Genomic DNA, 23,016 nt, shown 5'->3' with positions numbered 1-23,016 from the left:
CGATCTGCACCTCTTGTAATTTACGGCCAATAAAAATCTTTTTTTTTAATAATTAATTTCAAAGGGGCATTCCTGTCTCCCGGACCCCTTGTATTTGCCCGGAGCTCCAACCAAACATTTCCATCGCTACTTCCTCTTTCCGTCCCATTTCCCTTTTGCCTTCTAGGGTTTCTTCCCTCCTCGATCCACTCCCGGGCACGATCGCTCTCCGTAATGGTCGCCGGCAACCGCCAGAATGAGGACGGGAACAAGTCCACGGCGAGCATCCCCAAGCCCCACGGTGGCGGGGGGCGCTCGTCGTGGGGTACGCCGGCGTTCTCCGGCGGACAATCGGCGTCCACGAGCGGGAGCGTTGGGTCCCCATCGAGCCGGAGCGAGCTGGCGGCGGCGACGCCCGTGAGCGAGAGCACCTTCGTGAGGCTGAACCACCTCGACATCCACGGGGACGATGCTGGCTCATCTCTAGGGGCCGTGAGGTGAGCCCAATCTACTTGCTTAATTTTTTTTCTTATCATTTGCAAATTTAATTGTTTTTTAGACAGCATTGCTTGAATTCATAGAGGGGTGGAGGAATTTGATATCATGGAGGTCATCAGTTGTCGGTGTGTGTTGTTTTTGTTGTGATTTGTTGGGGTGATACCACTTGGGGATCGAAAAATAATGGAGGCTTGGTTTGGTCTTCATTTAGGACTTCACCTAGAGGAGCTAAAAGGAAAATCATTATAATTTAGTTGCATGGTCTGAGCTTTTCAATCAAATTGTGGTCGGTTATCTCGGATGATTGAGAAATTAGAAAACCATGTTGTTCATTGCTATGTGGGGTTTAGGTATCAAAATTATTGTTTGCTTTAGAACACTGAAACACTTCCACCAAAGTTATTTGAAGAGAAGCACTTCTTCACTTGTTTGCTGTTTTTAGTAACACATGAGGAAAAAGATTCATGTAGCCAACCCCAGCTAGTTAGGATTAACGCTTAGTTGAGCTGAGCTGGTAATACATAATGTTAAAGCACTGTTAGGTGTGTTTAATTTCGATAATGTTGTACCTGTAATTCTTTGAACATAAATTTAACTTTGCTTCAAATTCAGATCCAGGTTAAGAATTTTGAGATGAGCTGCAAAATCATGTTTTGGGTTTGACTGAGTCCAAGATGAGTTGATTCAAGTTTACCTGACTCATTTGCTCTGCTCCTTCAATATGTTGACTCCTAGGCAAGGTTTATTCATTGTTCTTGTGCAAGATAAGCATGTCCTTCATGCAAGCATAATTGAAAACTTGTTTTTCTAGCTTCTCCTAAGGTCAGCTAGTGGACTTTTGCCTGTTCATGAAGCATTCTGTATTGCACGTTACCAATCATTGCTTTTATTATTTTTCCTTTTGAGCAATACAACATGTACTAGTAGGGGCTTTCTAATGTTTATGAAAATATTTATACTTATTAAGAACCAGTAGAAGCATTTTCACTGGTACAGGTGTGAATAACAGTGACTTTCATGCAATGACTCGATGAAAAAGATATATGTGGACTAATATTATAAAGAAATAGTTGGTTTACACATGAAGATTTATGTTCCTTCTTTAACATTGTGTGAGTGTGAAGGCTTTTCAAGAGAACTAACTTTTATCTATGAATATAGAGGGGTGGGTAAGCTTTTTTAGCCTTTAATAGGTATCAATTCTTTTTGTATGTAAGATGCTTGTGTCTTTTGTTTGCTGTAAGAGGGACATTCTAGGATTATAAGCATGTTGATGCTTAAGAAACTGATACTAGTGGAGGCCCTCTGCATTTGGTGTACGTCCATTCGGTCTGCAGCAACGATTATTATTATGACAAAGACACTTGCAATCTCTACTCAGAGAAGATAAGTTTAAAGCAAAATTCCTGATAAATCCGGATTGGAACCCATTAATCTTCTATATTTGCTGAAAGCAAGGAAGCATAAAGGCTTCCATTATTTTAATGATCCATTCACCCTAAGCCTACTTCTCACTTTGGTCCTTGATTAGTGTTTCATTATTTTTCTCCAAAATCATTATTTAATATTTTCTTGAAATCTGCCCCTTTAACATTGCATAGCTACCTTGGATCAAATAAAACTATGCATCATATAAAGATCAAAAGAAAGGAGGTGCCTAATTGCAGAAGAGCAACTATGTTACAGTTCTTGGTCAAATGCAAGAATCATTGATGTGTGCTGTGATTATTTGGAAAATGAAATTAGGCATAATAGAGGAAGCCCTTAGCAAGACAGAGTTTCGTTTTGTGAATCTATAAAAGGGCAATCATCAGGAGAATTATACATCCAGCTGTAAACCACTTACTATTTGCTGAGACTTGAGAAAAGGTTGAGAGATGGTGATTTCTTAAGAAACTTTTTCATGCATTGTGAATCAGGCTCTGTTATACGTGGCAAGAACCTAAATTTCTAACGATAAGCATAATAGCTTTTGTTGGCCTGTCGCCATTGTTCATAAGTGTACCGAAGTAGCTTTCAGATCCAATTTCCGCATTAGGTTAAATGAAAATATTCAATTTCTTATCTCCTTGATGTATTTTTGATGGCTCTAACATGGCCTGTTTCTCCTTTAGTAGGAGTAGATTGAGTGATAAAAGGTTGTTAGTGTAAATTACATAATTGAACAACTGGAATAGTCGTTGCTCAATTCCTCTTAGCTCAATTGCTCTTAATTTGGTAAAGGTTTTGATTGGAATAACCATAAGAAGGGTCAAATGCTTTACCTGATTGGTTAAACTTCTAGTCAGATCAATTTGGGATGAATTGTTCCTTGCTGCTTTGCAAAGATATTTTTGCAAACATTTTTGGTAATTCATAGCTAAATGTGAACACTGAGATGGTGAATTTGGATTTTGGACATTTTATTTTGCATGAAATGGATTTTGCTGTAAGGAACATGACATCGATGCACCCCCTGACAAGGATGCTTTGTATTTTAAAACCCATGAGGATCCATTGATCAAGATATTTCAGTTTTGTGAATGCTGATAAAGTAGCACTTTGATCATTTAGGGAAAATGGCGACATTGCATTCGTCTAAGTTTGCATAAAAAAGTAAACAAACATTCAAGGTATCAAAAGAAGGGAATTCACCTTCTTGAACAGTCAAAGATATGTTCATGTTAAATGAAGTGCAAATGTTTTCCTACATAGATCTTGTTGAGATCTTTTAGTTATAACTTCCCTACTATGATTTTGCTTTTTTCTTTCTTTTCTTTTTTTTTTTTCCTTTTTTTTTTAAAGTTCTGATAAAGCTGAAGCTTGTACAGAGAGCAACCTCCCCTCAAATGTTAAGGAAGGATCGAGGATATGACATACTCATACATCTGTGCCTGCAAAAACAGAAATATATTTTGCCCTCATAAAAAATCTTAATTAGTTCAAATTTTGCTTTTTCAATGCTATCATAAAAGTTGATTGTAGCTGCCCCAAGTAACTGCCTGAAAGAGAAGTCGCATCACTGATTTGATTCCAACATTTTTGAGATTTTAAACTAGCATGGGTTTTTGAGCAGTGGCAAGAAGAAAAAAAGGGGAGCACGGGCTGTTGGCGGTGATAAAAGTGGTAGAGGACTCCGCCAGTTCAGCATGAAAGGTGAATTTTTGTTAATTTTTTGTTAATTTTTGTTAATTTTTTTGGTTAATTTTTGTTATTCTTTTCATCCTGAAAAGACGTCTATCCTGACAATTAAGAGACAATATTCCGTGAAGCTTCTTCAAGAGCTTCACCTATATATTGTAGATTGCACAAGCATTTGCTACAAATGAGGATTTGTTACTTTGATATTGCATGATTATTGTCTTCAAAAAATTATTTGCCTTTGTTCATTTTTAACATTTTTATTCTTAATATGCATAGTTTGCGAGAAAGTGGAAAGCAAAGGAAGAACAACTTACAACGAGGTGAGGCAGTGAACCATGTTTCCTTTTGTTAGGTTTCTTTTTTCCATATATTTTGCTGTCTCATGCATTGAATCTACATTAATCCGTAAAATAAGACACCAAGGAGTGCTTGTATGTTTTGAACTAGGGATGGTGGAACCATCCCGAACTGCTTGATTCGGGGCATGCCAAATCATACTGGCAACCGATTGGGATGGTTCCAGCTTTCGAAATGAGACACTGGCAAGGATAGGGGGAGGGAGAAGCAAAGAGAGGAAAAGGGGGAGAGAGAGGGGGAGGGAAGAAGAGGCAAAGATGGGGAAGGCCACCAAGATCGAGCTTTGCCCTCCTTCAGAGAGAGGAAGAGAGAGAGAGAGGGAGAGGGTGGGGAGGCCGGTGGTGGCCGCCCCCTCTCTCCCTCGTCCCCCCCTCTCTTTCTCTCTCTATCTCTTTCTCTACTCTGTTCTCCCTCTCCCCCACTCCTTCGCTCATCCGAGGGCTTTCGTGACTCTCTGGCAGCCACTGCCAGCCTCCTCGCCCTTTTCCTCTCATTTTCTCCCTTTCCCTCCTCTCTCTTTCTCTCTCTCTCTCCCTCTCCACCTCCGGTTCTCCCCCTCTCTCACTCTCTTTGTTGTGTCGGTTTGGGCCTGGCATGGAACGACACAGGGGCAATGCCTAATTGTATTGCTGGCTGACCGGTATGGGTGCAAGTACTAGCACAACCAGCCTTGTTCTGAACTGTGTTCATTTTGGGACAATGTTTTTGAATTTTTCACCGTTGAAAAGTGAAAAGAGAATAGCTTAATAGATGATTTACTTTGCAAATGTACTCAATAGTTCTTTCCAACACTTCATAGATGTTTCCCATTAGGACTGAATAATAGAATGGCATTCAACTAACTGTCCTTAATTCCAATTTCCAGCAAAAATTCCTATTGAAAAAGATGTTTGATTTAATATAATTTGATTTAGCATCTCCTTCTAGATGAATATATATATTTTTAATATTATGGATGGGTAGGTATTTAGGCTCAAGGATATGACTTCAGGTGGTCTTTCCTCTTTCAGTCAGAAAAAAGCACCTTGCATGCCTTTAAGAAATTGGAGGAAAAAAATTGAAAATCTTGGAAAAGCCTACCTAGCTGATTATTGATTTGCTGACAATGAGAATGTTCTGATTATGTGTTCTTATTTACTTCAGTTGAGACTTTCATTTAACAAATTGACAAATCCAAGCCTTTTCAATGTGTTTGTGCTGAGTGGTCTATTAAAGTGATCTGAATCCTGCATATGCTTCTCATGTAAATCCATTTGTTTGTTTTCCCATTGAATCTTGTTCTTTCATTTTATTTATTTATATTGGGAGGGGCTTGTAAGAGCGTTCTCTTAAAAAAAAATATCAAGGAATATTAGAAAATCTGCGATTTTAGTTATTGTTTTGTATTCTCCTAAGTGAAATATTACCTTTTGATTAATCAGGCATTAAATTTTCTTTTAAATATTTAGTCCTGTTTCAATTTGTTGATGGTAAACTCTCTCACAATTTAGCCATTTTTCAAAACTTACAGTTACTCCTTTTTTTTTTTTTATTTTGGTTATGTTTTTGTAGCTTCCATTGTTTTTTCTTGCACTCTGTGTTTTTTTTCTTGGGATTTGTTTATGAGGAATTTTTGGTCTTTAGGAGTATGTTTCCCTTCTTGTTCACCTTGATTTTATTATTACATCTCCAAGTGGTATATTCTGATCATTCCCTGATAGGAAATGGTAAATCCATACACTTACAATTTGTTGTTTAGCACATGCTAGGAAATGAAAAAAATATACTTTTTTTGAAATATTATTTGTTTTATTTTCAATAGTTATATCACCTGCCATTCATCTAACGGCAGAATAATGATTCCTAGATTCTCTAAACTCTAAAGACAAGTTATTTAATATGATCAGGTCCTGATCTCCATTATAATAGCTAAGCTTTAGTTATCTCATTGCATTTTTTTGGGGTAAGATGGCTTTTTTTAATTTGATTTTTATTTTGTCAGGTTGCAGATGAACTCGTAGCTGAATTTACTGATCCTAACTGTAATATGGTAACTCCAGATCAGGTAGTCTACAACTCCACTTAGCAGTGAAGAAATGTTTTTGGCTGTTTTCTTTATTTAGATATGATTTCATAGAATATACTCTTAAAAAGTGTTTCTTGAAAACAAACAGCCAGACTATGATGGGAAGAATATACGGCGGAGGGTGTACGATGCCCTGAATGTTCTTATGGCAATGGATATTATATCTAAAGATAAAAAGGAAATACAGTGGAAGGGTTTACCTCGAACTAGTCTAAATGATATCGAAGAATTAAAGGTTTGTCTATACCATTTTTCTTATCTCCTAATGATTTGGTTAAGCTATACTATATTAAAAAAATGACAGTTTTGAATTCTGACATTTCCTTGGGGATTCTTTCCACTAACTTTTCAGATGAAAATACCTTTGTTTTTTGCCTTTAGAATTACTCTTTTTTCTTTATTTTTCTTTTTTATCTTGACTGCTTAATTCATAAATCTCCAATTACGGCAATACAGTGTAACCTTATTATCTCTTTTTTCTTTAGTTTTCTTTTTTATCTTGATTGCTTAATTCATAAATCTGCAATTACAGCAATCATACCATTGAAAACTCAAGTTTTAAATTTTTGATTCTCAAGATATTTAATTTAAAATCTTTCATTTCTTTATGATGATACTTTCCCTTTATGTCTCGCTCTCATTTCAAAACATTTTATATAATTATTTTTTTATTCAAATAATATTATTTTCATAACTTGCATGTAATATGATTTAAAATTTAATATTTATTTTCTTTTTCTCAGCTGTGCATTGCTTGCACTAGATTGCGGGTATTTGATAAAAATATGAGGCATTTTTTCTAAAAACTTTTGAAAGATTATTGTTTTTTTGTGAATATGGGCCTTGCTGCAATGTTAAGGCTGCATAGATCTGATCCGAGACCCCATAGTGGCGAGATGCTCGTGCACCGGGATGCCCTTTAAAAAATATTATTTTATCTTGTGTTGCTAATTTTCCAAGTTCCTCACATTTATCACAGGCAGAGCGTATTGGATTGAAAAGTAAGATCGAAAAGAAAACTGCATATTTGCAAGACTTACAAGATCAAGTAAGATTGTCCATTTGTATCATAGATTAAGGTCTGAATATTCTAGTTTGATATTTACTTGTTATTTAACTCTGTTTGTACAAACATATTTATATTTTCTTTGCACATGCACCTTGAGACTCCTTTATGTGAAGTGACAGCTCCTAAATTCTAGAAGCTTGTAGTTATATCATCTAATTAGCAAGATAGAAGATATTGATTGAAAATCATGTAGTGTGCTACAGCAGCACACAGTATATACTGCTTCTGCAGGCAAGGAATATGAAAATTGTGAAGAAGAGAAGAGAGATTCAAATACTATTTTCATCTGGCTTACTTTTGTTTAAGTAACTTGATGGGATTATTTATTATGAAGAACATAGAAGAACAAAAGGTTTCATTACTTGCTTGTCTATGTTTCCACGGCTTATTATTATTATTATTAGTATTATTATTATTTTTAATAGGATTATGCTTTGGAATAAATCTCGGTCCTTACCTAACCAATAGGTATTTAATGCCGGTTAATTGGGCTTTTAGGTTTTCTTGAATGTTCCTCTCTTACTCAGAGTTTCCTTGGCTGTAAGTTTGACACCTATGTTGATGTGTCGAAGTCCAAAGCAAGTGTTAAGATATTGTTGTACTTTTCTTGGGCAGCTTAGTTCGTTATTCAGCAAAATGAGTTTATTTTATTTTATTTTATTTTTTGGAGAAATATAGTGGGCATGCCATCACCAAGGTTCGAATCTTGGACCTCTCTCAAGTGTAGAAGGATACCAACCAGTAGAATTAAACTTGGTTGATGAATGTAATTAGGCATGTTGCTTAAATTAATATTAATGTTATAATTCTAATGTTATTTGAATAATTTAACTTAATATTATGGACATTCAACATGCCATAAGCATGAAATGATATTAAAGTGGTAAGAGGCATATGTTATACTGTTGAAAACAATATGATGAAGTTCATATATTATAAGTTAAGAGCATATTTCTTACTGTTTTCTATTCTCCTATTAAGTTTGTAGGTCTGCAAAACTTGATCCAACGGAATGAGCAATTATACAAATCTGGAAATGCTCCTTCAGGCGCAGTGGCTTTACCTTTTATCTTGGTTCAGGTACAATCACTTTTCATTTGTTTCGCTTAAGTTATATCGCTGAAATTATATAGATTTTCTACATATCATCTCAATATGCCATCTAACCTTGTGGAGAAATGACTTAGTAAAGTCTTCTTAGTACCTTCCTATTTGATTGGTAAAGGCATCTAATGATGAGGAACTATAATGCTACTATGATAAGGATAGAGCAAATAAATATTCTTGGTAAGTTAGCTTGAAGGGCAAAACACATCATCATTTGATCACCTGCAAATACATCTTATAAATTACAGGATATGATGAAATATGTACAACTTACATCACAACCTACCTGTTAGTTATTATATTTTTCTTCTAGATTCAGTTGACTAGATAATGATTCTCCTTTTCCTTCCAAATGTGAATAAACAGACTCGTCCACATGCAACTGTAGAGGTGGAAATATCAGAAGATATGCAACTGGTGCATTTCGACTTTAACAGGTAATACAAATAACTTCTCACTTGTTTATCATGCACCACATCATTGCTCAGCAAACATTCGCATCTATATATTCTGCTTTGCCAAAGGCACACAATAGATTTTGGTGGCAACTTGAATCATATTCTCAAAGTACCGAACTCTGAATCTTTGAACTATGCTGGGTATGGGACTTAAAATCTTTGTAGTCGATAATAAGCTTGGTTTCATTTCAAGGGAAGTTGCCAATTGTCCTAATGGTAAAGAGCTGTTGAATGGGGACTCATCTGGCCAATATACTAGCTAAACAAATTGTAGATGTTATTGTCATCCGTGAATCATAAACTTTTGACAACCAACATAGTAACGCAGCATTAAAGAGTTTTTGTTTTATATAACATTGCAAGAAATTCTATACAACATGTATATTTTAAAAGTTTATAAGCTAGTTGACTATGTTCTATAAGTAGGGAATCTTGAATCTAATATTTTCTACGAGAAATTCTTTGTGCACCACGGGCGGTGTAGAAAATCCGACGTGGAGCGTACCGTTTTATGTGATTGGTCTACGCAACCATCGCTTTCCAATGCATATTTAATGCCCGCAGTTTCGCTTTTTCGTTTGAAAATTTTGAATGATGAAAATACTCCGGCTCTTTGAAAAAAATTATGACATTTTGTAGCATATTATGACTTTCTGCACGCAGGATGTCATAATATGGCTTAGAAAATTATGATATTCTATGGTATATTATGACATCCTGCATCAAATTATGACTTTCTGCGTGCAGGATGTTATAATATGGTCCAGGATTTCATAATATACTACAGGATGTTATAATATGAATGGACATTTTTGTCCAACCATTTTTCAACACGCATTTAATGTCTGTAGTTTCATTTTTCGTTTGAAAATTCTGAATGACGAAAATACCTCTATTTTTTGGAAAAAATTATGACTTCCTGTGCATATTATGACATCCTGCGTTATATTATGACATCATGTAGATAAAAATTATGATTTTTTGGATGCCGGATGTCATAATATGGATGTAAGATGTCATAATTTTTTCAAAGTATAGGGGCATTTTGACATTCAAATTTTAAACGAAAAATAAAGCTGCATGTATTAAATGCGCGTTGGAAAGCGGTGGCTACGTGGACCAATGGGATAAAGTGGTGCACTCCGCGTCGGATTTTCTACGCCGCCTGTAGTGCACAAAGAATTTCTCTATTTTCCACTATCAGCTAGTAGGGCTAGAAATGGGCCCAGACCAGCGCAAGGCCCATTATGCTGGGCCGGATTTGGGACAGGCCTTGAGCCAGGCTTGAGATCATTTGGGTTGGGTTTGGGCCTAAAATAGGTCCTGGATAAATTTCGTGCTGTGTTTGTGCTGATGCTTGGTGCAACCTGCAGCCTGAGCCCAACTTTCGGCCTGAAGTTTGAGATCGACTTCTAGTTAGAAGGTTGAGCCTAGAAAACGTCATATCCTGGCCTGAATTCATTATTAAGATCCTCTGCTTGTAGTCTTTCAGGTCAGGCTGAACATATTAGGCCAATAACACCACGTTTGGGACAGTGGGGTTCTCTCGGTTCGGACTCAACCTTTTGGCCTATATGGGCTAATTCCAATCGGCCCAAGCTTGGGCCGGGAATTGAAAAGACATTTCGAGCCTAAGCCCTTCTTGTAGCCCCCAAAAAATTTCTAGGGTGGGCTTGGGCAGGCATGTGGCCTTGACAAATTCCAGTCCTATCTGGTAAGCAGCCAGATTATAGGACATTTCCAGTTTCTCTTAGCACGTATCATATGACTTCTTCCCAATTCCAGACTACTAAGAATCAATAGAAGTTGTGATAGAGTGCATTGTCATGAACCCATGCCCAATATGTAGAAAAGCCTCAAAATCAACTTCCATCTATGCATGCTTAAAATCCAGTACTGGGAATGAGTTGCTGTAGGTTGCCATTTTGATGAAGTGATTTCCTTTGATATATTGTAATCCTAGCTTCAGCAATGGTGGAGACTTATAAAGACCTTTCTCTAATGAGTTTCTGCCAACCGTCTGAAGTAGTAACTTAATCTTGGTTAGCCATTGAGGGGATAAGGATTGTGAGTACTGAAGCAAATGGGAGTTCAATACTAGGAATGAGTTGCCCTTTTGATGAAGCTAGTCCCTTTGGTTGCTTGTAACACTAGTTCGCTTCAGCAACAAAGCAGATCATGAAGGCCTTCCAACTACGAATTTGTATTTCCCTTCGGAAATAGTAACGTATTTCCCTTCGGAAATAGTAAGTTAGCCTTCATTAGCCACCCAGTAAGGATGATCTACATCTGTTGCGAATTAAAAATCTTGTTATTTTTGTTCTCTAGATTTCTTAAAGTGTCATTTGACTGCTTTAAATAATTCCGTCTTCCAAGCTGCCATGGGTGGTTGGTTCCAATTCTCACAGCTGCAGTTCAAGGATCAATGAAATCTCAGTGCAATCCTATATTTTCTTGTGCAATGTTAAATCTTAAGAAACGTTGGATGGATGGTTTTTCAGTTGTTCTTTTATTAGCAGGTGGAGCCACGTGTGTGCGCGCGCGCACACAGAGAGAGAGAGAGAGAGAGAGAGAGAGAGAGAGAGACTTCAAGCATGATAGGCTACTTGAACTAACCAATAAATAGGGTTGGGAAATCCAGAAAACTACGAAGCGATTTATGATACCTTGGTGGTCCTGAGCATGCATTCTAAGTTCCATCATCAGGTTGGATAAACTAAACATCATTTCTTTAATGGATGACAGTTATCATTGGGAAGATCCTGATATCGCACTACTAATCAGTGCCCAAGTCATCCTCTGACCTTTGCCTGTATTTAGTGTTCTGCCAATCAATATGAAATAGTGATTTAAGTTAATTCAGTGGCAGATATTCTTGATATTTTTCCAGGTTTAAAGCTAAGTATGGTATCGGTTTTGGTGCAAGCCTATGCCTAGTTTTATTGGTAGTTTCATTTTAGTTTTTAGTAATTTCAAGAAAATGCGTTCTAAATTAAATGCATAAATTGAATTTTTTTTCTTCTCAACATGTTTAGTTTAAGACATTTTTTGGTACATTGTGAAGAAGAATTTAAACTACAAGGAACATGAGTGAAAATGGAAATAAGAGAAGCCAGAAGCATCCATTATCAGCAGAAACGAAAGCTCTGATGGAATGACAAAACATTGTAATTCCTCATCAAACTACTGCCTGCCAACCAATCAACATAATTTTAAGACTTTTTAAGAAGCCAAAGTACCAATTGAAAAGGATTTATACAAGAACACTCTTGAAAGCCTTTGGGAAAAAAAAAAAAAAAACTAACTCAATAGAATTGACATCATTTTGAATCATAACTTATTATTTCGAGAATCATGTTCACAAATTATTATACTCAGATTGGAATTATAAACAAGAACCCCGTACGAAGAATCTTGTATTTGCTGTTTCAGAGATTAGAATAACCATGTTACAACATATTTTTCGTGTATATCCTTTACTGACATCATTTTCTGTACATTCCAAAATGCAGCACTCCTTTTGAGTTGCATGATGACGCATTTGTTCTGAAAGCAATGAGATTCAGGGAACGAGAACAAAACAATAGTGCCCTTGAGCCCAGTTCAAATGGAGGTGAATGCCCCAGTACTCTGGGCATGTATCAGCATCACGTGCAACAACCTTCAAGGCCCAATTCTACAAATAAGCTGCCCTCCTCACCTCCTATTCCTGGAATTCTAAAGGCACGTGTGAAACATGAACACTAGTCTGTTATTTTTCAACCTGTTTTTCTCATGTGGGCTACCTATCCTTTCCTGCCCCCGTTCTCCATAATCCATATTTTTTTATTGTTGTATAGTGCATGTAATTAGTGGATAAATGGGGAAAATCAACAAGAGTCTTCTGCTTTTCTAGCTTTTCTTCATAACAAGTTGGAAGGATCAAGGGCAGCAGGGTCCTGCTGCTTCCTTGAGGTGCTCCTTAGGGTGCTAACCTGGCATTTCACTGGTTCAGAAATTGATGTTATTGTAATGTAATGGTGTAATTTTTTTGCTGATATTATATTGGTGTGGATTTTTATGGAACTTGTAGGTCATTGGATATCACATATTACTTGGAACCCTAACCCTTTGTATGAATGGAATTTCCGGTGCTTTTAGTTATTTAAAATCTCAATGCATTTGGTCGGGATCAAATCCTTCGTGACTGATTTCCCAGCCACCTGCTGAATGATTGGTGAACTGTTGCTGTTCGTTCTTTTTTTAACGTGAGTTTGGGTCTGCAAGCTGGTGGCGAATGTGTTTATAGGGTCGTAAAATTTGGACCTTTGGCTGAGCGTGATGAGGGAAAATAGCAGGGTGGGTGATGGGCTATTCAGGACTTCATTATGTAGACCGATCAGCCAATGACAGGAAAGGAATAAAAATATTGAAGCAAAAAATGTGTAAATTTTTTTATGTTAAAAAAAATAAAAGAAAGAAGCTCAAAAAAAAAAAAAAATCTTGCTTATTTGGATTTCATCTGAAGTTGCTGACTGTCAGCACTTAAATATGACCGTCTCAAGGACTTCACGATGATCCAGCCATGGCTCTGCCCGCATAATGATTCAGCAGTAACACAACGTTAGTATGATTCTATCGCTGTGTAAGGTTAGAACGGACAACAGTCGGTATCTTTCCTGTGAAAGAATGAGTCGCGCATCCACTGTTGAACTGGATAATGATCATTCGAGATTTGTGCAGGTGGATGAACTCAATGGATTTGGAGTGCTTTGAGAGCTGTGCGGACATGGTGCGGAGAAGGACAACCATTCTTTTGTGCGAAAGATGTTACTTGAATCCGATTAGAATACCTTATAAGGTGCAAGAAGTAGCTCAACATTTTCTCAGTTACATACGCCTCCACGAAAAATTTTGGACCTGGTTTACATTAGACCGCTAACAATGTAATCCTTTTTTCTCCACTTTTTTTGGGTTTCATGTGCGATAACAACACATACTATCATCTATTTAATGTCTTTTTCCTCCTTAACAACAGACCCTACCATGTATTTAATGTCTTTTCCCTCCTTCCAACTAATAAATTATTTATAGTCTACGGTAACCAGATCCAATCAATAATTTTTCATCAATCACCCACCTTGGAGAAATTATTGCATGGATGCCTCAAAATCAATGAACATTCATCCCCATCATGCACGTTCACAAACTAGTATTGGGTCTCATCAGTGCTCGGAGCAGTCTCCAATGAGGCATGGCCGATTGCATATATGATAAAGAGTCCACTCCCATGGTGAGAGGATTTGGAACACTCGGTAGTTGGATCTGCCTGATGAGGGAAAACTTATTCTGGTTCGTGCTTACGATGGCCATGTGTAATCAATGCCACTCGGAGTTGTTAACAGCACTGCGGCAGATTACGGGGTTTGTGTTGTATCTTTGGTGTGAAAGAATAATTGATCCTTTCTTTTCTTTTTTCTTTTTTTTTTTTTTTTTTGCAACATCAACCTTTGGACCGTGTATTAAATAATATTTTTGTGTAGTATCTTATCCTCCATCTGACATTGCACAATCCAATGATTGATATTAGAGAAATCAGGCTTTTGCATGAAAGATACAACCTGAACCCTTGTAGATATTTCTCTTGCCAATGTATGTCATGTAGGGCATGTTGGTGCGATCATCACCAGAGAAATTATATCTGTTGCGGTCAATCGCCTCGTCGTCCGATCGTCGGGAAGCGTGCACCTGCAAAAAGAAGTCCGCACTGACCGGAGGCGGCTCCGGCGGGGACCCTCCGACGGTCAAGTCAGAGAGGTGACTGGGCAACAGTGAAATGCAGACAGAGAGCTCTGAGAAAGAGAGAGGGAGAGAGAGAGAGGAGCGAGCCTGCGTATGTGGGAGAGACGGGCGGATCCCCCTTTGCACTGTTGCCTTCCCCGGTATATATAGTGGAGCACGGTATGGCACCATCATTAATGGCGCGGACAAGTGAGGAACTGTCAACTCACTGTAGACTGTCAGAGCCGCCGTGAAAATGTCATGTCGCCGTGTAGCCGTCTAATCGCCAGGGTTGACCCGGCCCCGGGCGGGACAATGCCCCTAGGTAATTGTGCCGCATGTCCGTGTCAGGGCTGACAACGTCTGGCGACCGTACGGTGGTTGGTGGAGTCGGCCGACCCCAGGTCGGTGGCCAGCAGAGTGGCGTCGGACTCCTTCGTCGGTCGGCGAGCTTCATGTGGGTCGGCTATCAGACCTCTGGGTTTAGTCGGTCGGGAACGGACCGTGGAATGGCCGTAGTTAGCCGCTGACGGCGTCCGTCGGCCTGTCGCCCGACCGTAGTTAGCCGCTGATGGCGTCCGTCGGCCTGTCGCCCGACCTACGATCGGCCAGTCAGAGTGGCGTCGGACCGTTGGTTAGTCGGTCGGGCTGCCAGCCGGTCGGGCCCTCCGATAGTCGGTCGGTCGGTCGGGCCGCCAGCCGGTCGGGCCCTCCGATAGTCGATCGGTCGGTCGGGCCGCCAGCCGGTCGGGCCCTCCGATAGTCGGTCGGTCGGTCGGGCCGCCAGCCGGTCGGGCCCTCCGATAGTCGGTCGGTCGGTCGGCGGGTATCCCCCAACAGTTGCCCCCCTCCACTCCTAAGTCGGGTGGAGAGCTGGCCGATGCCTTCATTCGGGTAGCAAGACTGGACGACTGGAAGTGGATTTGTCGCATGTGCAGATCCGACCGTACCGCCGGCTGATCCGTTGTCAGACACCTCACGAATCCCAAGTGATCCGAACGTCTAGTCGATGCCAGAAGTCGCGCCGGCGTCAGGTGTCAGACGCCACGTCTTGTCGTCGTCAGTCGTCACGTCGGTGTCAGAAGATCGGGCGCCGGATGATACGGCGTCAGTCGATCGGATATTCGGCGCCGATCGCGGGTGAGGCGTCCCATCGGGAACGCGGACCGGCGCGGGCGGACGACTGCGGAGCCAACCCCCGCGCGCCGCGTGTCATGGTGGTTGGCCGGCGTCCGCTCCGGCATTTAATGAGGGCGGTGCGGGCGTCCCGGGACGAAGCGCGCCGAATCCTCAGCCAACCGGCGGGCGCCACGCGTCGCACATCTGGAGGTCTTTGGTCGGCGCGGGAGCATCTCGGCCGTCGGTCGGCCCTATATATATAGGACCTCTCGGACCCAGGACCCACACTCGCCATTTGCTGGGGGAAACTCTGTCCGGGCGATTTCTTGGTCGTCGCGGGCAGAGCTCTTCTCTACTTCCGGAGGGTCCATCGGGTTCGTGGTCCCCTCTTCTCCTTCTTCTTCCCTTTCTGCTCTTTTGGTTCCTGCATAATGACCAGGAAACCGACCCAGGGAGCTCGGTCGGGGAACCCGACCGACGACTCTCGATCGGCTCCGGAAGATGAGGCTTCCTCGCTTTCGGGCCGAATGTCGATCAGCTTCGGGAGCACTATCGCATCCCGGAGCAGTTTCGGCTCTCCGCTCCAGGGGCCGGCGGTCGGGTCAACAACCCTCCGCCTGGCGACCTGGCGCTATATGTCAAGACCTTCGCGCGGGTCTTCGGCTCCCGATTCCGGAGTTCGTCCGGAATCTGCTTGATTACTACGGACTCTGTCCGGCGCAGCTGGCGCCGAACTCTGTTCGTCTGATAATCTCCTTCGCGTTGTTGTGTCAGCTTTTGCCGACCAACCCTCGCGTTTCCCTCTTCCGGGCATTTTTTGTGCTCCGACCCCACCCCAAGGCCCGAGGGTGGTGGCTCTTCAACCCCCGGAAGGGTCTTGCTTTCATAACCGGTCTTCCATCGTCCATTCATGGATGGAAGAACCAGTTCTTTTTCATTTCTTCTTCTTCTTCTTGGGGCTTTCCTTCCCGCTGGGGTGTACCCCGAACTGAGGCCAACGACAACAGTCGGGTCGACGCGGACGACCGGGAGGACTTCCACCGACTCAAAGACATGTCGGTCCCGAAGCAGAGGGAGCTTGTTACCGAGCAAGCTCTCTATGATGCCGGCCTGAGTCTGGTCCCCCGAATAGGTATCGCCCGATCCCCCAGCTTTTCTTTTTGTTCGGCTTTAGGGTAGTTCTGGTCCGGCCTTTGACACTGGTCGGTTTTGCAGGGACACCGCCGAGGATGAGGCCGACCGATGCCGAGATTCGTCAGTTTGCCGCCGCGAGGAAGAGGCCAGCGTCGGGGGCTGGCCCTTCGCGCCCTTCCAAGAGACCACCCCAGTCCCGCCGACCGTGGAAGCGTCGGCGACCGAGGGGTCGGAGCCGATCATAGCCCTCGCGGCTCCGACTGTCCAAGTCGAAGAGAGGCCGACCGAGGAAGTGGCCGAAGGAGTGTCGGCGGCTTCGCCGCCGCGGGTGGAGCCGGATGTCGTTCGGGAAGCCGAACATCGTCCGGAGGCGTCCGCTGGCGCAACGGGGGGCGCCGGGTCGAACTCCAGCGTCCCATCGCTGCCAGCCCCATCGGTCGGGGCAGCTGATCGGGGGAAAGCCCCGATGGAGCCCTCGGAGGAGGAGAGATCAATGCCCCCCAGCGCATACTACCCTGAGGGTGCATCGGCCTTGGCCGACCACAACCTTGCGAGGAGGTTGTGCCAGGGGATCCTCCTCCCTACCGACGTGCAGTCGTTGCGGTCTCGGCAGGTGACCGAGATGCTGTCGCGGTTCTACCCGACAATGGTGGAGGTAAGCTTCGCGTCACCTTTTTCCTTAGAAGAATTTTTGCTTGCCACATAATTCTGACGAAGCTTTTTTCCGTCGGCAGCTGATCTTCACCATGTCCGAGTTGGAGGCCGGATACCGAAGGTTCGGCGACGTTCGGGCAGCCTTTAAGAAAGGTCGGCGGCGGCCGAGGCCGAAAGAGCGAGGCTGGTCGACCAACTGCAGGAGTCGGTCGACCGGGAGGCCAAGTTGACGGACGAGGTCTCCCGGCTTATGGCCGAACTGAAGTCGGCCAAGAAGGAGGCCAAGCACAAAGGTCGGGCCGTGCGTCGTCTTCGACGCGAACGGGACGGTGCCACCTCCGAACTCCAAGGGGAACGCGAGCAACTTCGGGTCAGCCTGGGGAAGCTCGCGGAAGCCGAAGAGGAGTTGTCCATCGCCCAGATCGACGCCGAAATTGCTAGGGCCGAGGCGGAGTTGGCGAGGGAGGAGCTGGCCCACACTGAGGACGAGGCACGGTCGGCGAGGGAGTCGGCCGATCGTGCGGTTGAGGACTTCCGGGCCTCCGACCGGTACAAGGAGGAGATGCTCGAGTCGGGCTTCGCCTCCTACCGGGTCGGGTTCGAGGACGGTCGGGATGCCGTCCATGCCTTGTACCCGGAGGTGGACGTCAGCCGAGTCGTCCCGCTACTCGCCGAAGAGGAGGGAGCCGAAGAGGAGGCCGACCAGCTGTCGGGAGGCGTCATCCCAGCGGAGGAAGCCATCCCGGAGCAGGAGCCGACCGAAGGTCCCTTGCCGACTGAAGGACATCCTTCTGCCGTTGACCCAGCGCCGCTCACGGTCGAGACGCCGATCCTTCCCGATCCTCCGTCGGTCGAAGAGATCAACCAGGACGAATGATCGGTCCAGCCGACCGTCTTCTTTTTGTTTCTTTTTGAAAATACGTGTAATCGGGCTTCGGCCCGACTTTGTAATTTCCTTGATCAATGAATGAAATTGTCTTTTCTTGTGTCTTTTGTTTGAAATGTCTCTTATTGCTGTAATGTCGAACCCTAGTTACCAACTTAGAGAAGTCGCCAACTCGGGTAAGTCGGTAGGACTTAACCGACTTGCACAGCTCCGAAGTAGCTTGTGTCCCGACTTTAGGTCGGCTTCCAATAGTTGAAGTCGCCGGTCGGGCGCATCTGTTAAGTCGGGAGCCGACCGAACCTGGTAAAGGTTCGGTAGTCGGACTTCCGTAGATGCGTTCAGTCGAACATCGACCGGCGCAGTGTCGGGGGAGCGATAGTAAGTCGGATCCCCAAGCTCTTGCGTCGGGTTCTGTGTCGTCCGACATATGGTAGCAAGCCGGATGTCGTTCGACCGACCGTCAATCGGTCGGAAGCTGTGGGTGCGACTAAGGTCGCGTTGTGTGAAAACGGTGGTAAGCCGAATATCCCTCGACCGGCCGCAGCCTGGTCGGAAGTCGCGACAACAATCGCGGGGCTGTCGACTCCCGTAGGTGCATCGGTCCTGGTAAGGGGCCGATGGATCGTTGAACGTCGAAGGAGTATCGACTCCCGTAGGTGCATCGGTCCTGGTAAGGGGCCGATGGATCGTTGAACGTCGAAGGAGTATCGACTCCCGTAGGTGCATCGGTCCTGGTAAGGGGCCGATGGTCGTTGAACGTCGAAGGATCAGGACTCCGAAATTTAAAACTGAACTTGTATTCCAACCACAAAATTCACTGGTAATACAGCTTCAAGTTGTCGGCGTTCCAAGTCCGGGGAATGGGCTTCCCCTCAAGGGTCTCCAGCCGGTAGGCCCTCGGCCCGAAGGTGTCAGCAACCTTGTAGGGTCCTTCCCAGTTGGAAGCCAACTTCCCTTGGTCCAAGGACTTCGACACTTCCGCCTTCCTCAAGACTAGATCGCCAGGCCTGAAGAGCTTTGGTCTGACCTTAGCGTTGTAGTACCGGGCGACCCTCTGTCGATATGAGGCCATTCGGATTTGAGCCTTATTTCGCAGTTCGGGGAGAAGGTCTAGGTCGGCCCTCCGGCTTTCGGAGTTGTCCGGCTCGTGGTACTGCTCGACCCTTGAAGACGGCAGGCCAATCTCGAGCGGGATCATAGCCTCTGTCCCGTAGGCCAAACTGAACGGCGACTCCCCGGTCGGGACACGGGGGGTCGTTCGGTAAGCCCATAGGACGGAGCCCAGCTCGTCGACCCAGAGACCTTTGGCTTCGTTCAGTCGGGTCTTGAGTCCATGGAGCAGGGTTCGGTTCGTCACCTCAACCTCACCGTTGGACTGTGGGTGCCCGACTGAAGTTAGTCGATGACGGATGTGGAACCTGGCGCAGAAGTCCTTGAAGTCTTGGTTGTCGAATTGCCGTCCGTTGTCGGTGATGATGGTGTGCGGCAATCCGAACCTGAAGATGATGGACTTTTGGATGAAGTCCTCCATCTTCCGCTCGGTGATCTGCGCCAAGGGCTCGGCCTCGACCCACTTCGTGAAGTAGTCGATGGCGACAACGATGAACTTCCTCTGGCCTGACACCGGTGGGAAGGGGCCGAGAATATCGACTCCCCACTGAGCGAAGGGCCATGGAGCGACAATGGGAGTGATTTGGCTGGCCGGTTGGTGCTGAATATTGGCATACTTCTGGCATGGCTCGCACCTTCGGACCAACTCTGCCGCATCCTTCCTCATGGTCGGCCAGTAGTAGCCCTGTCGCAAGACCTTGAAGGCTAAGGACTTCCCCCCAAGTGATTCCCACAAATTCCTTCGTGAACCTCTCGGAGAGCGTAGTCAGCGTCGGTCGGTCCCAAGCACCTGAGCAGAGGGAGGGAGAACGACCTCTTGTAGAGTCGGCCGTCCATGATCACATATTGCGACGCCGACCATCGGAGTCGCTTGGCCTCCGCGGGATCTTCGGGACTGGTCCCGTCGGATAGGTACCAGACGATCGGGTCCATCCAACTTGGTTCAGACGTTAGCTGCTGTACTTCTTCGACCCGATCGATGCTCGGCTGTTGGAGATTTTCGACAAACGTCCGACCCAAAGAATCATAGGCCGACGTTGCCAATCTGGAGAGGGCATCGGCACGGGCGTTCTCCGTCCTGGGGATGTGGGAGATCTCGAAATGCTCGAGGCGGGCCACGAGATCCTTTACCTTCTGAAGATACTTGATCATGGTCGGATCTCGCGCCTCGAAGTCGCCCTTGACCTGCCCCACGATCAGCTGAGAGTCGGAGAATGCCCGGAGGCTGTCGACGCCCAGTTCCTTCGCCATCCTCAAGCCCGCGAGGAGTGCCTCGTATTCGGCTTGATTGTTGGAGGCCTTGAAGTTGAACCGGAGGGCGTATTCGGTGACTACCCCATCCGAATTCGTGAGCAGGAGCCCGGCCCCGCTTCCCTGAGCGTTGGAGGCTCCGTCGATGTGGAGTACCCAGGTGGAGATCGGGTCTGGCTCAGAGACCGAATCTCGTCCCGGGCCTTCAGCTCCCGACCTTCGGTCGGTCGTCGGGCATTCGGCGATGAAGTCGGCCAAGACCTGAGCCTTCAAGGCAGGCCTCGGTTGGTACTGAATGTCGAACTCGCTAAGCTTCATCGCCCACTTAGCGAGTCGTCCAGATGTGTCGGGTCGGCGCAGTACGGCCCTCAGGGGCTGGTTGGTGAGTACCACGATGGCGTGGGCCTGGAAGTATGGTCGGAGCCATTGCGCGGAGACGGTCAGGGCGAAAACCATCTTTTCCGTCTCCGAGTACCTAGCTTCGGCGCCGTGGAGCACTTTGCTGGTGTAGTAGATGGGCTGATGGGTTCGGCACTCGTTTTCCCGAACGAGCACCAAACTAATCGCTTCGAGAGACGTGGCCAAATAGAGATACAAGGTCTCCCCGACCTGCGGCTTCACGAGCAGCGGCGGGGAAGCCAAGTACCTTTTCAGGTCTTCAAAGGCCTGTTCGCACTCATCCGACCAAGAGAAATCGTTCGCCTGGCGCAGGGTCTTGAAGAACGGGAGGCACCTTTCAGCTGATCGGGAAATGAATCGGCTAAGAGCGACGATTCTTCCGTTCAGCTGTTGGACCTCCTTCTTGGCGTTCGGATGACGCATGTCGAGGATTGCCTTTATCTTCTCATGGTTGGCCTCGATCCCTCTCTGAGAAACGAGGAATCCGAGGAACTTCCCTGAGGTCACCCCGAAAGCGCATTTGGTCGGGTTGAGCTTCATTCGGTGTCGTCGAAGGGTGCGGAAGGTCTCCTCGAGATCTTGAACATGGTCCGGGATCTGCGTGCTCTTTACCAGCATGTCGTCCACGTATACCTCCATGTTACGCCCGATCTGGTCTTTGAAGACCTTATTGACGAGTCGCTGGTAGGTGGCGCCGGCATTCTTCAATCCAAAGGACATCACCCGATAACAGTAGAGGCCCTTGGGGGTCACGAACGCGGTGTGCTCCTCGTCTTCAGGCGCCATTCGGATCTGATTGTACCCGACGAAGGCGTTCATGAAGCTGAGCAGTCGAAATCCGGACGTCGCATCCACCAGCTGGTCGATCTTCGGGAGTGGAAAGCTATCCTTCGGGCATGCTCGGTTGAGGTCGATATAGTCGATGCAGATCCTCTATTTTCCGTTGGCTTTCTTGACCATGACGACATTGGCGAGCCAATCGGGATACGTGGATTCCCGAATGAAGCCTGCTTCGAGCAGCTTGTCCACTTCTTCGTCAATGGCCTTCTGCCTTTCTGGGGCGAAGGACCTTTTCTTCTGCCTCACCGGCTTCATTGTCGGGTCGATGTTGAGTCGGTGAGTAATTGTTTCTGGAGGGATGCCCGACATATCTGCTGCCGACCATGCGAATATGTCGGCGTTGGCCGTCAGCAGCTCCGCCAGTCGGTGGCGTTCGGTGTCGGGCAATTGAGACCCGACCCAAACTTTTCTGTCGGGATTTTCTCCTATCGGGATCGCCTCGAGCTGCTCGGCCGGCGAACCCCGCTCTTCCTCCTCCCGTTGATCCAGTTTGTCGATTGTCAGGGGATCCTTTATCTCGTCGCTTTGGACGGAGATTTGGAAGCATCGTCGGGCGAGCTGTTGATCTCCGCGCATCTCCCCGACTCCGTTTTTGGTCGGGAATCGAACAAGGAGATGGTACGTCGAGACGATCGCCCTGAGGGCGTTCAATCCGGGTCGCCCGAGTATGGCGTTGTAGGCCGAAGGAACTTGGACGACCGCGAAAATGAGGGAGACTGTGCTTTGCCGTGGTTCGGTACCGACCGTCACGGGCAGGGTGATTTCTCATTCTGTCGTGATGGTGTCTTCGGCAAAGCCGATCAAGGGCGTGGAGACCCTACTAAGTCGATCAGTCGGTAGTCGCATTCGGGAGAAGGTCGAGTAAAATAAAACATTTGTCGAACTTCCATTATCAACAAAAATTTATTTTACATCATAATTGGCTATTGTCGCCGACACAACAACAGCGTCGTCGTGGGGAGTCTGGATGCCCCGAACGTCGTCTTCTGAGAAGGTAATCACGTCGTCCGGGCGCGGCTTTTTCGTCGGCTCCCCCCCTGTAGACGTCCCCGATCCCAGCCGCTTGGAGATCATGTTGATGACTCCAGCCGTCGGCTGGTTAGTCGGCGCCTCTTCAGTCGGCTGGGGGCGTCGATCGGCAGTCGGTCGGGTCGGCGGACCCTTTTGAAATTTGCCGAGATACCCCAGACGGATGAGATTTTCGATC

At 45.4% G+C, this 23,016-nt stretch overlaps 1 protein-coding gene across 1 annotated transcript; it reads left to right on the top strand.

Annotated features, from left to right (window-relative positions):
- Positions 1-79: 79 nt before the first annotated feature.
- On the top strand, positions 80-12,695 carry LOC105061138 (transcription factor-like protein DPB). The gene is made up of 9 exons (XM_010945102.4): positions 80-476; positions 3,533-3,612; positions 3,877-3,920; positions 5,939-6,001; positions 6,111-6,257; positions 7,002-7,070; positions 8,073-8,171; positions 8,565-8,635; positions 12,169-12,695. The coding sequence occupies exons 1-9, from the start codon at positions 214-216 to the stop codon at positions 12,401-12,403; spliced, it is 1,071 nt and encodes a 356-aa protein (XP_010943404.2). The 5' UTR covers positions 80-213; the 3' UTR covers positions 12,404-12,695.
- The last annotated feature ends 10,321 nt before the right edge of the window (positions 12,696-23,016 follow it).

The sequence above is a fragment of the Elaeis guineensis genome, chromosome 11 (assembly GCF_000442705.2).
Source record: "Elaeis guineensis isolate ETL-2024a chromosome 11, EG11, whole genome shotgun sequence".
NCBI lineage: Eukaryota > Viridiplantae > Streptophyta > Magnoliopsida > Arecales > Arecaceae > Elaeis > Elaeis guineensis.
This window is presented reverse-complemented; position numbering and strand designations above follow the sequence as displayed.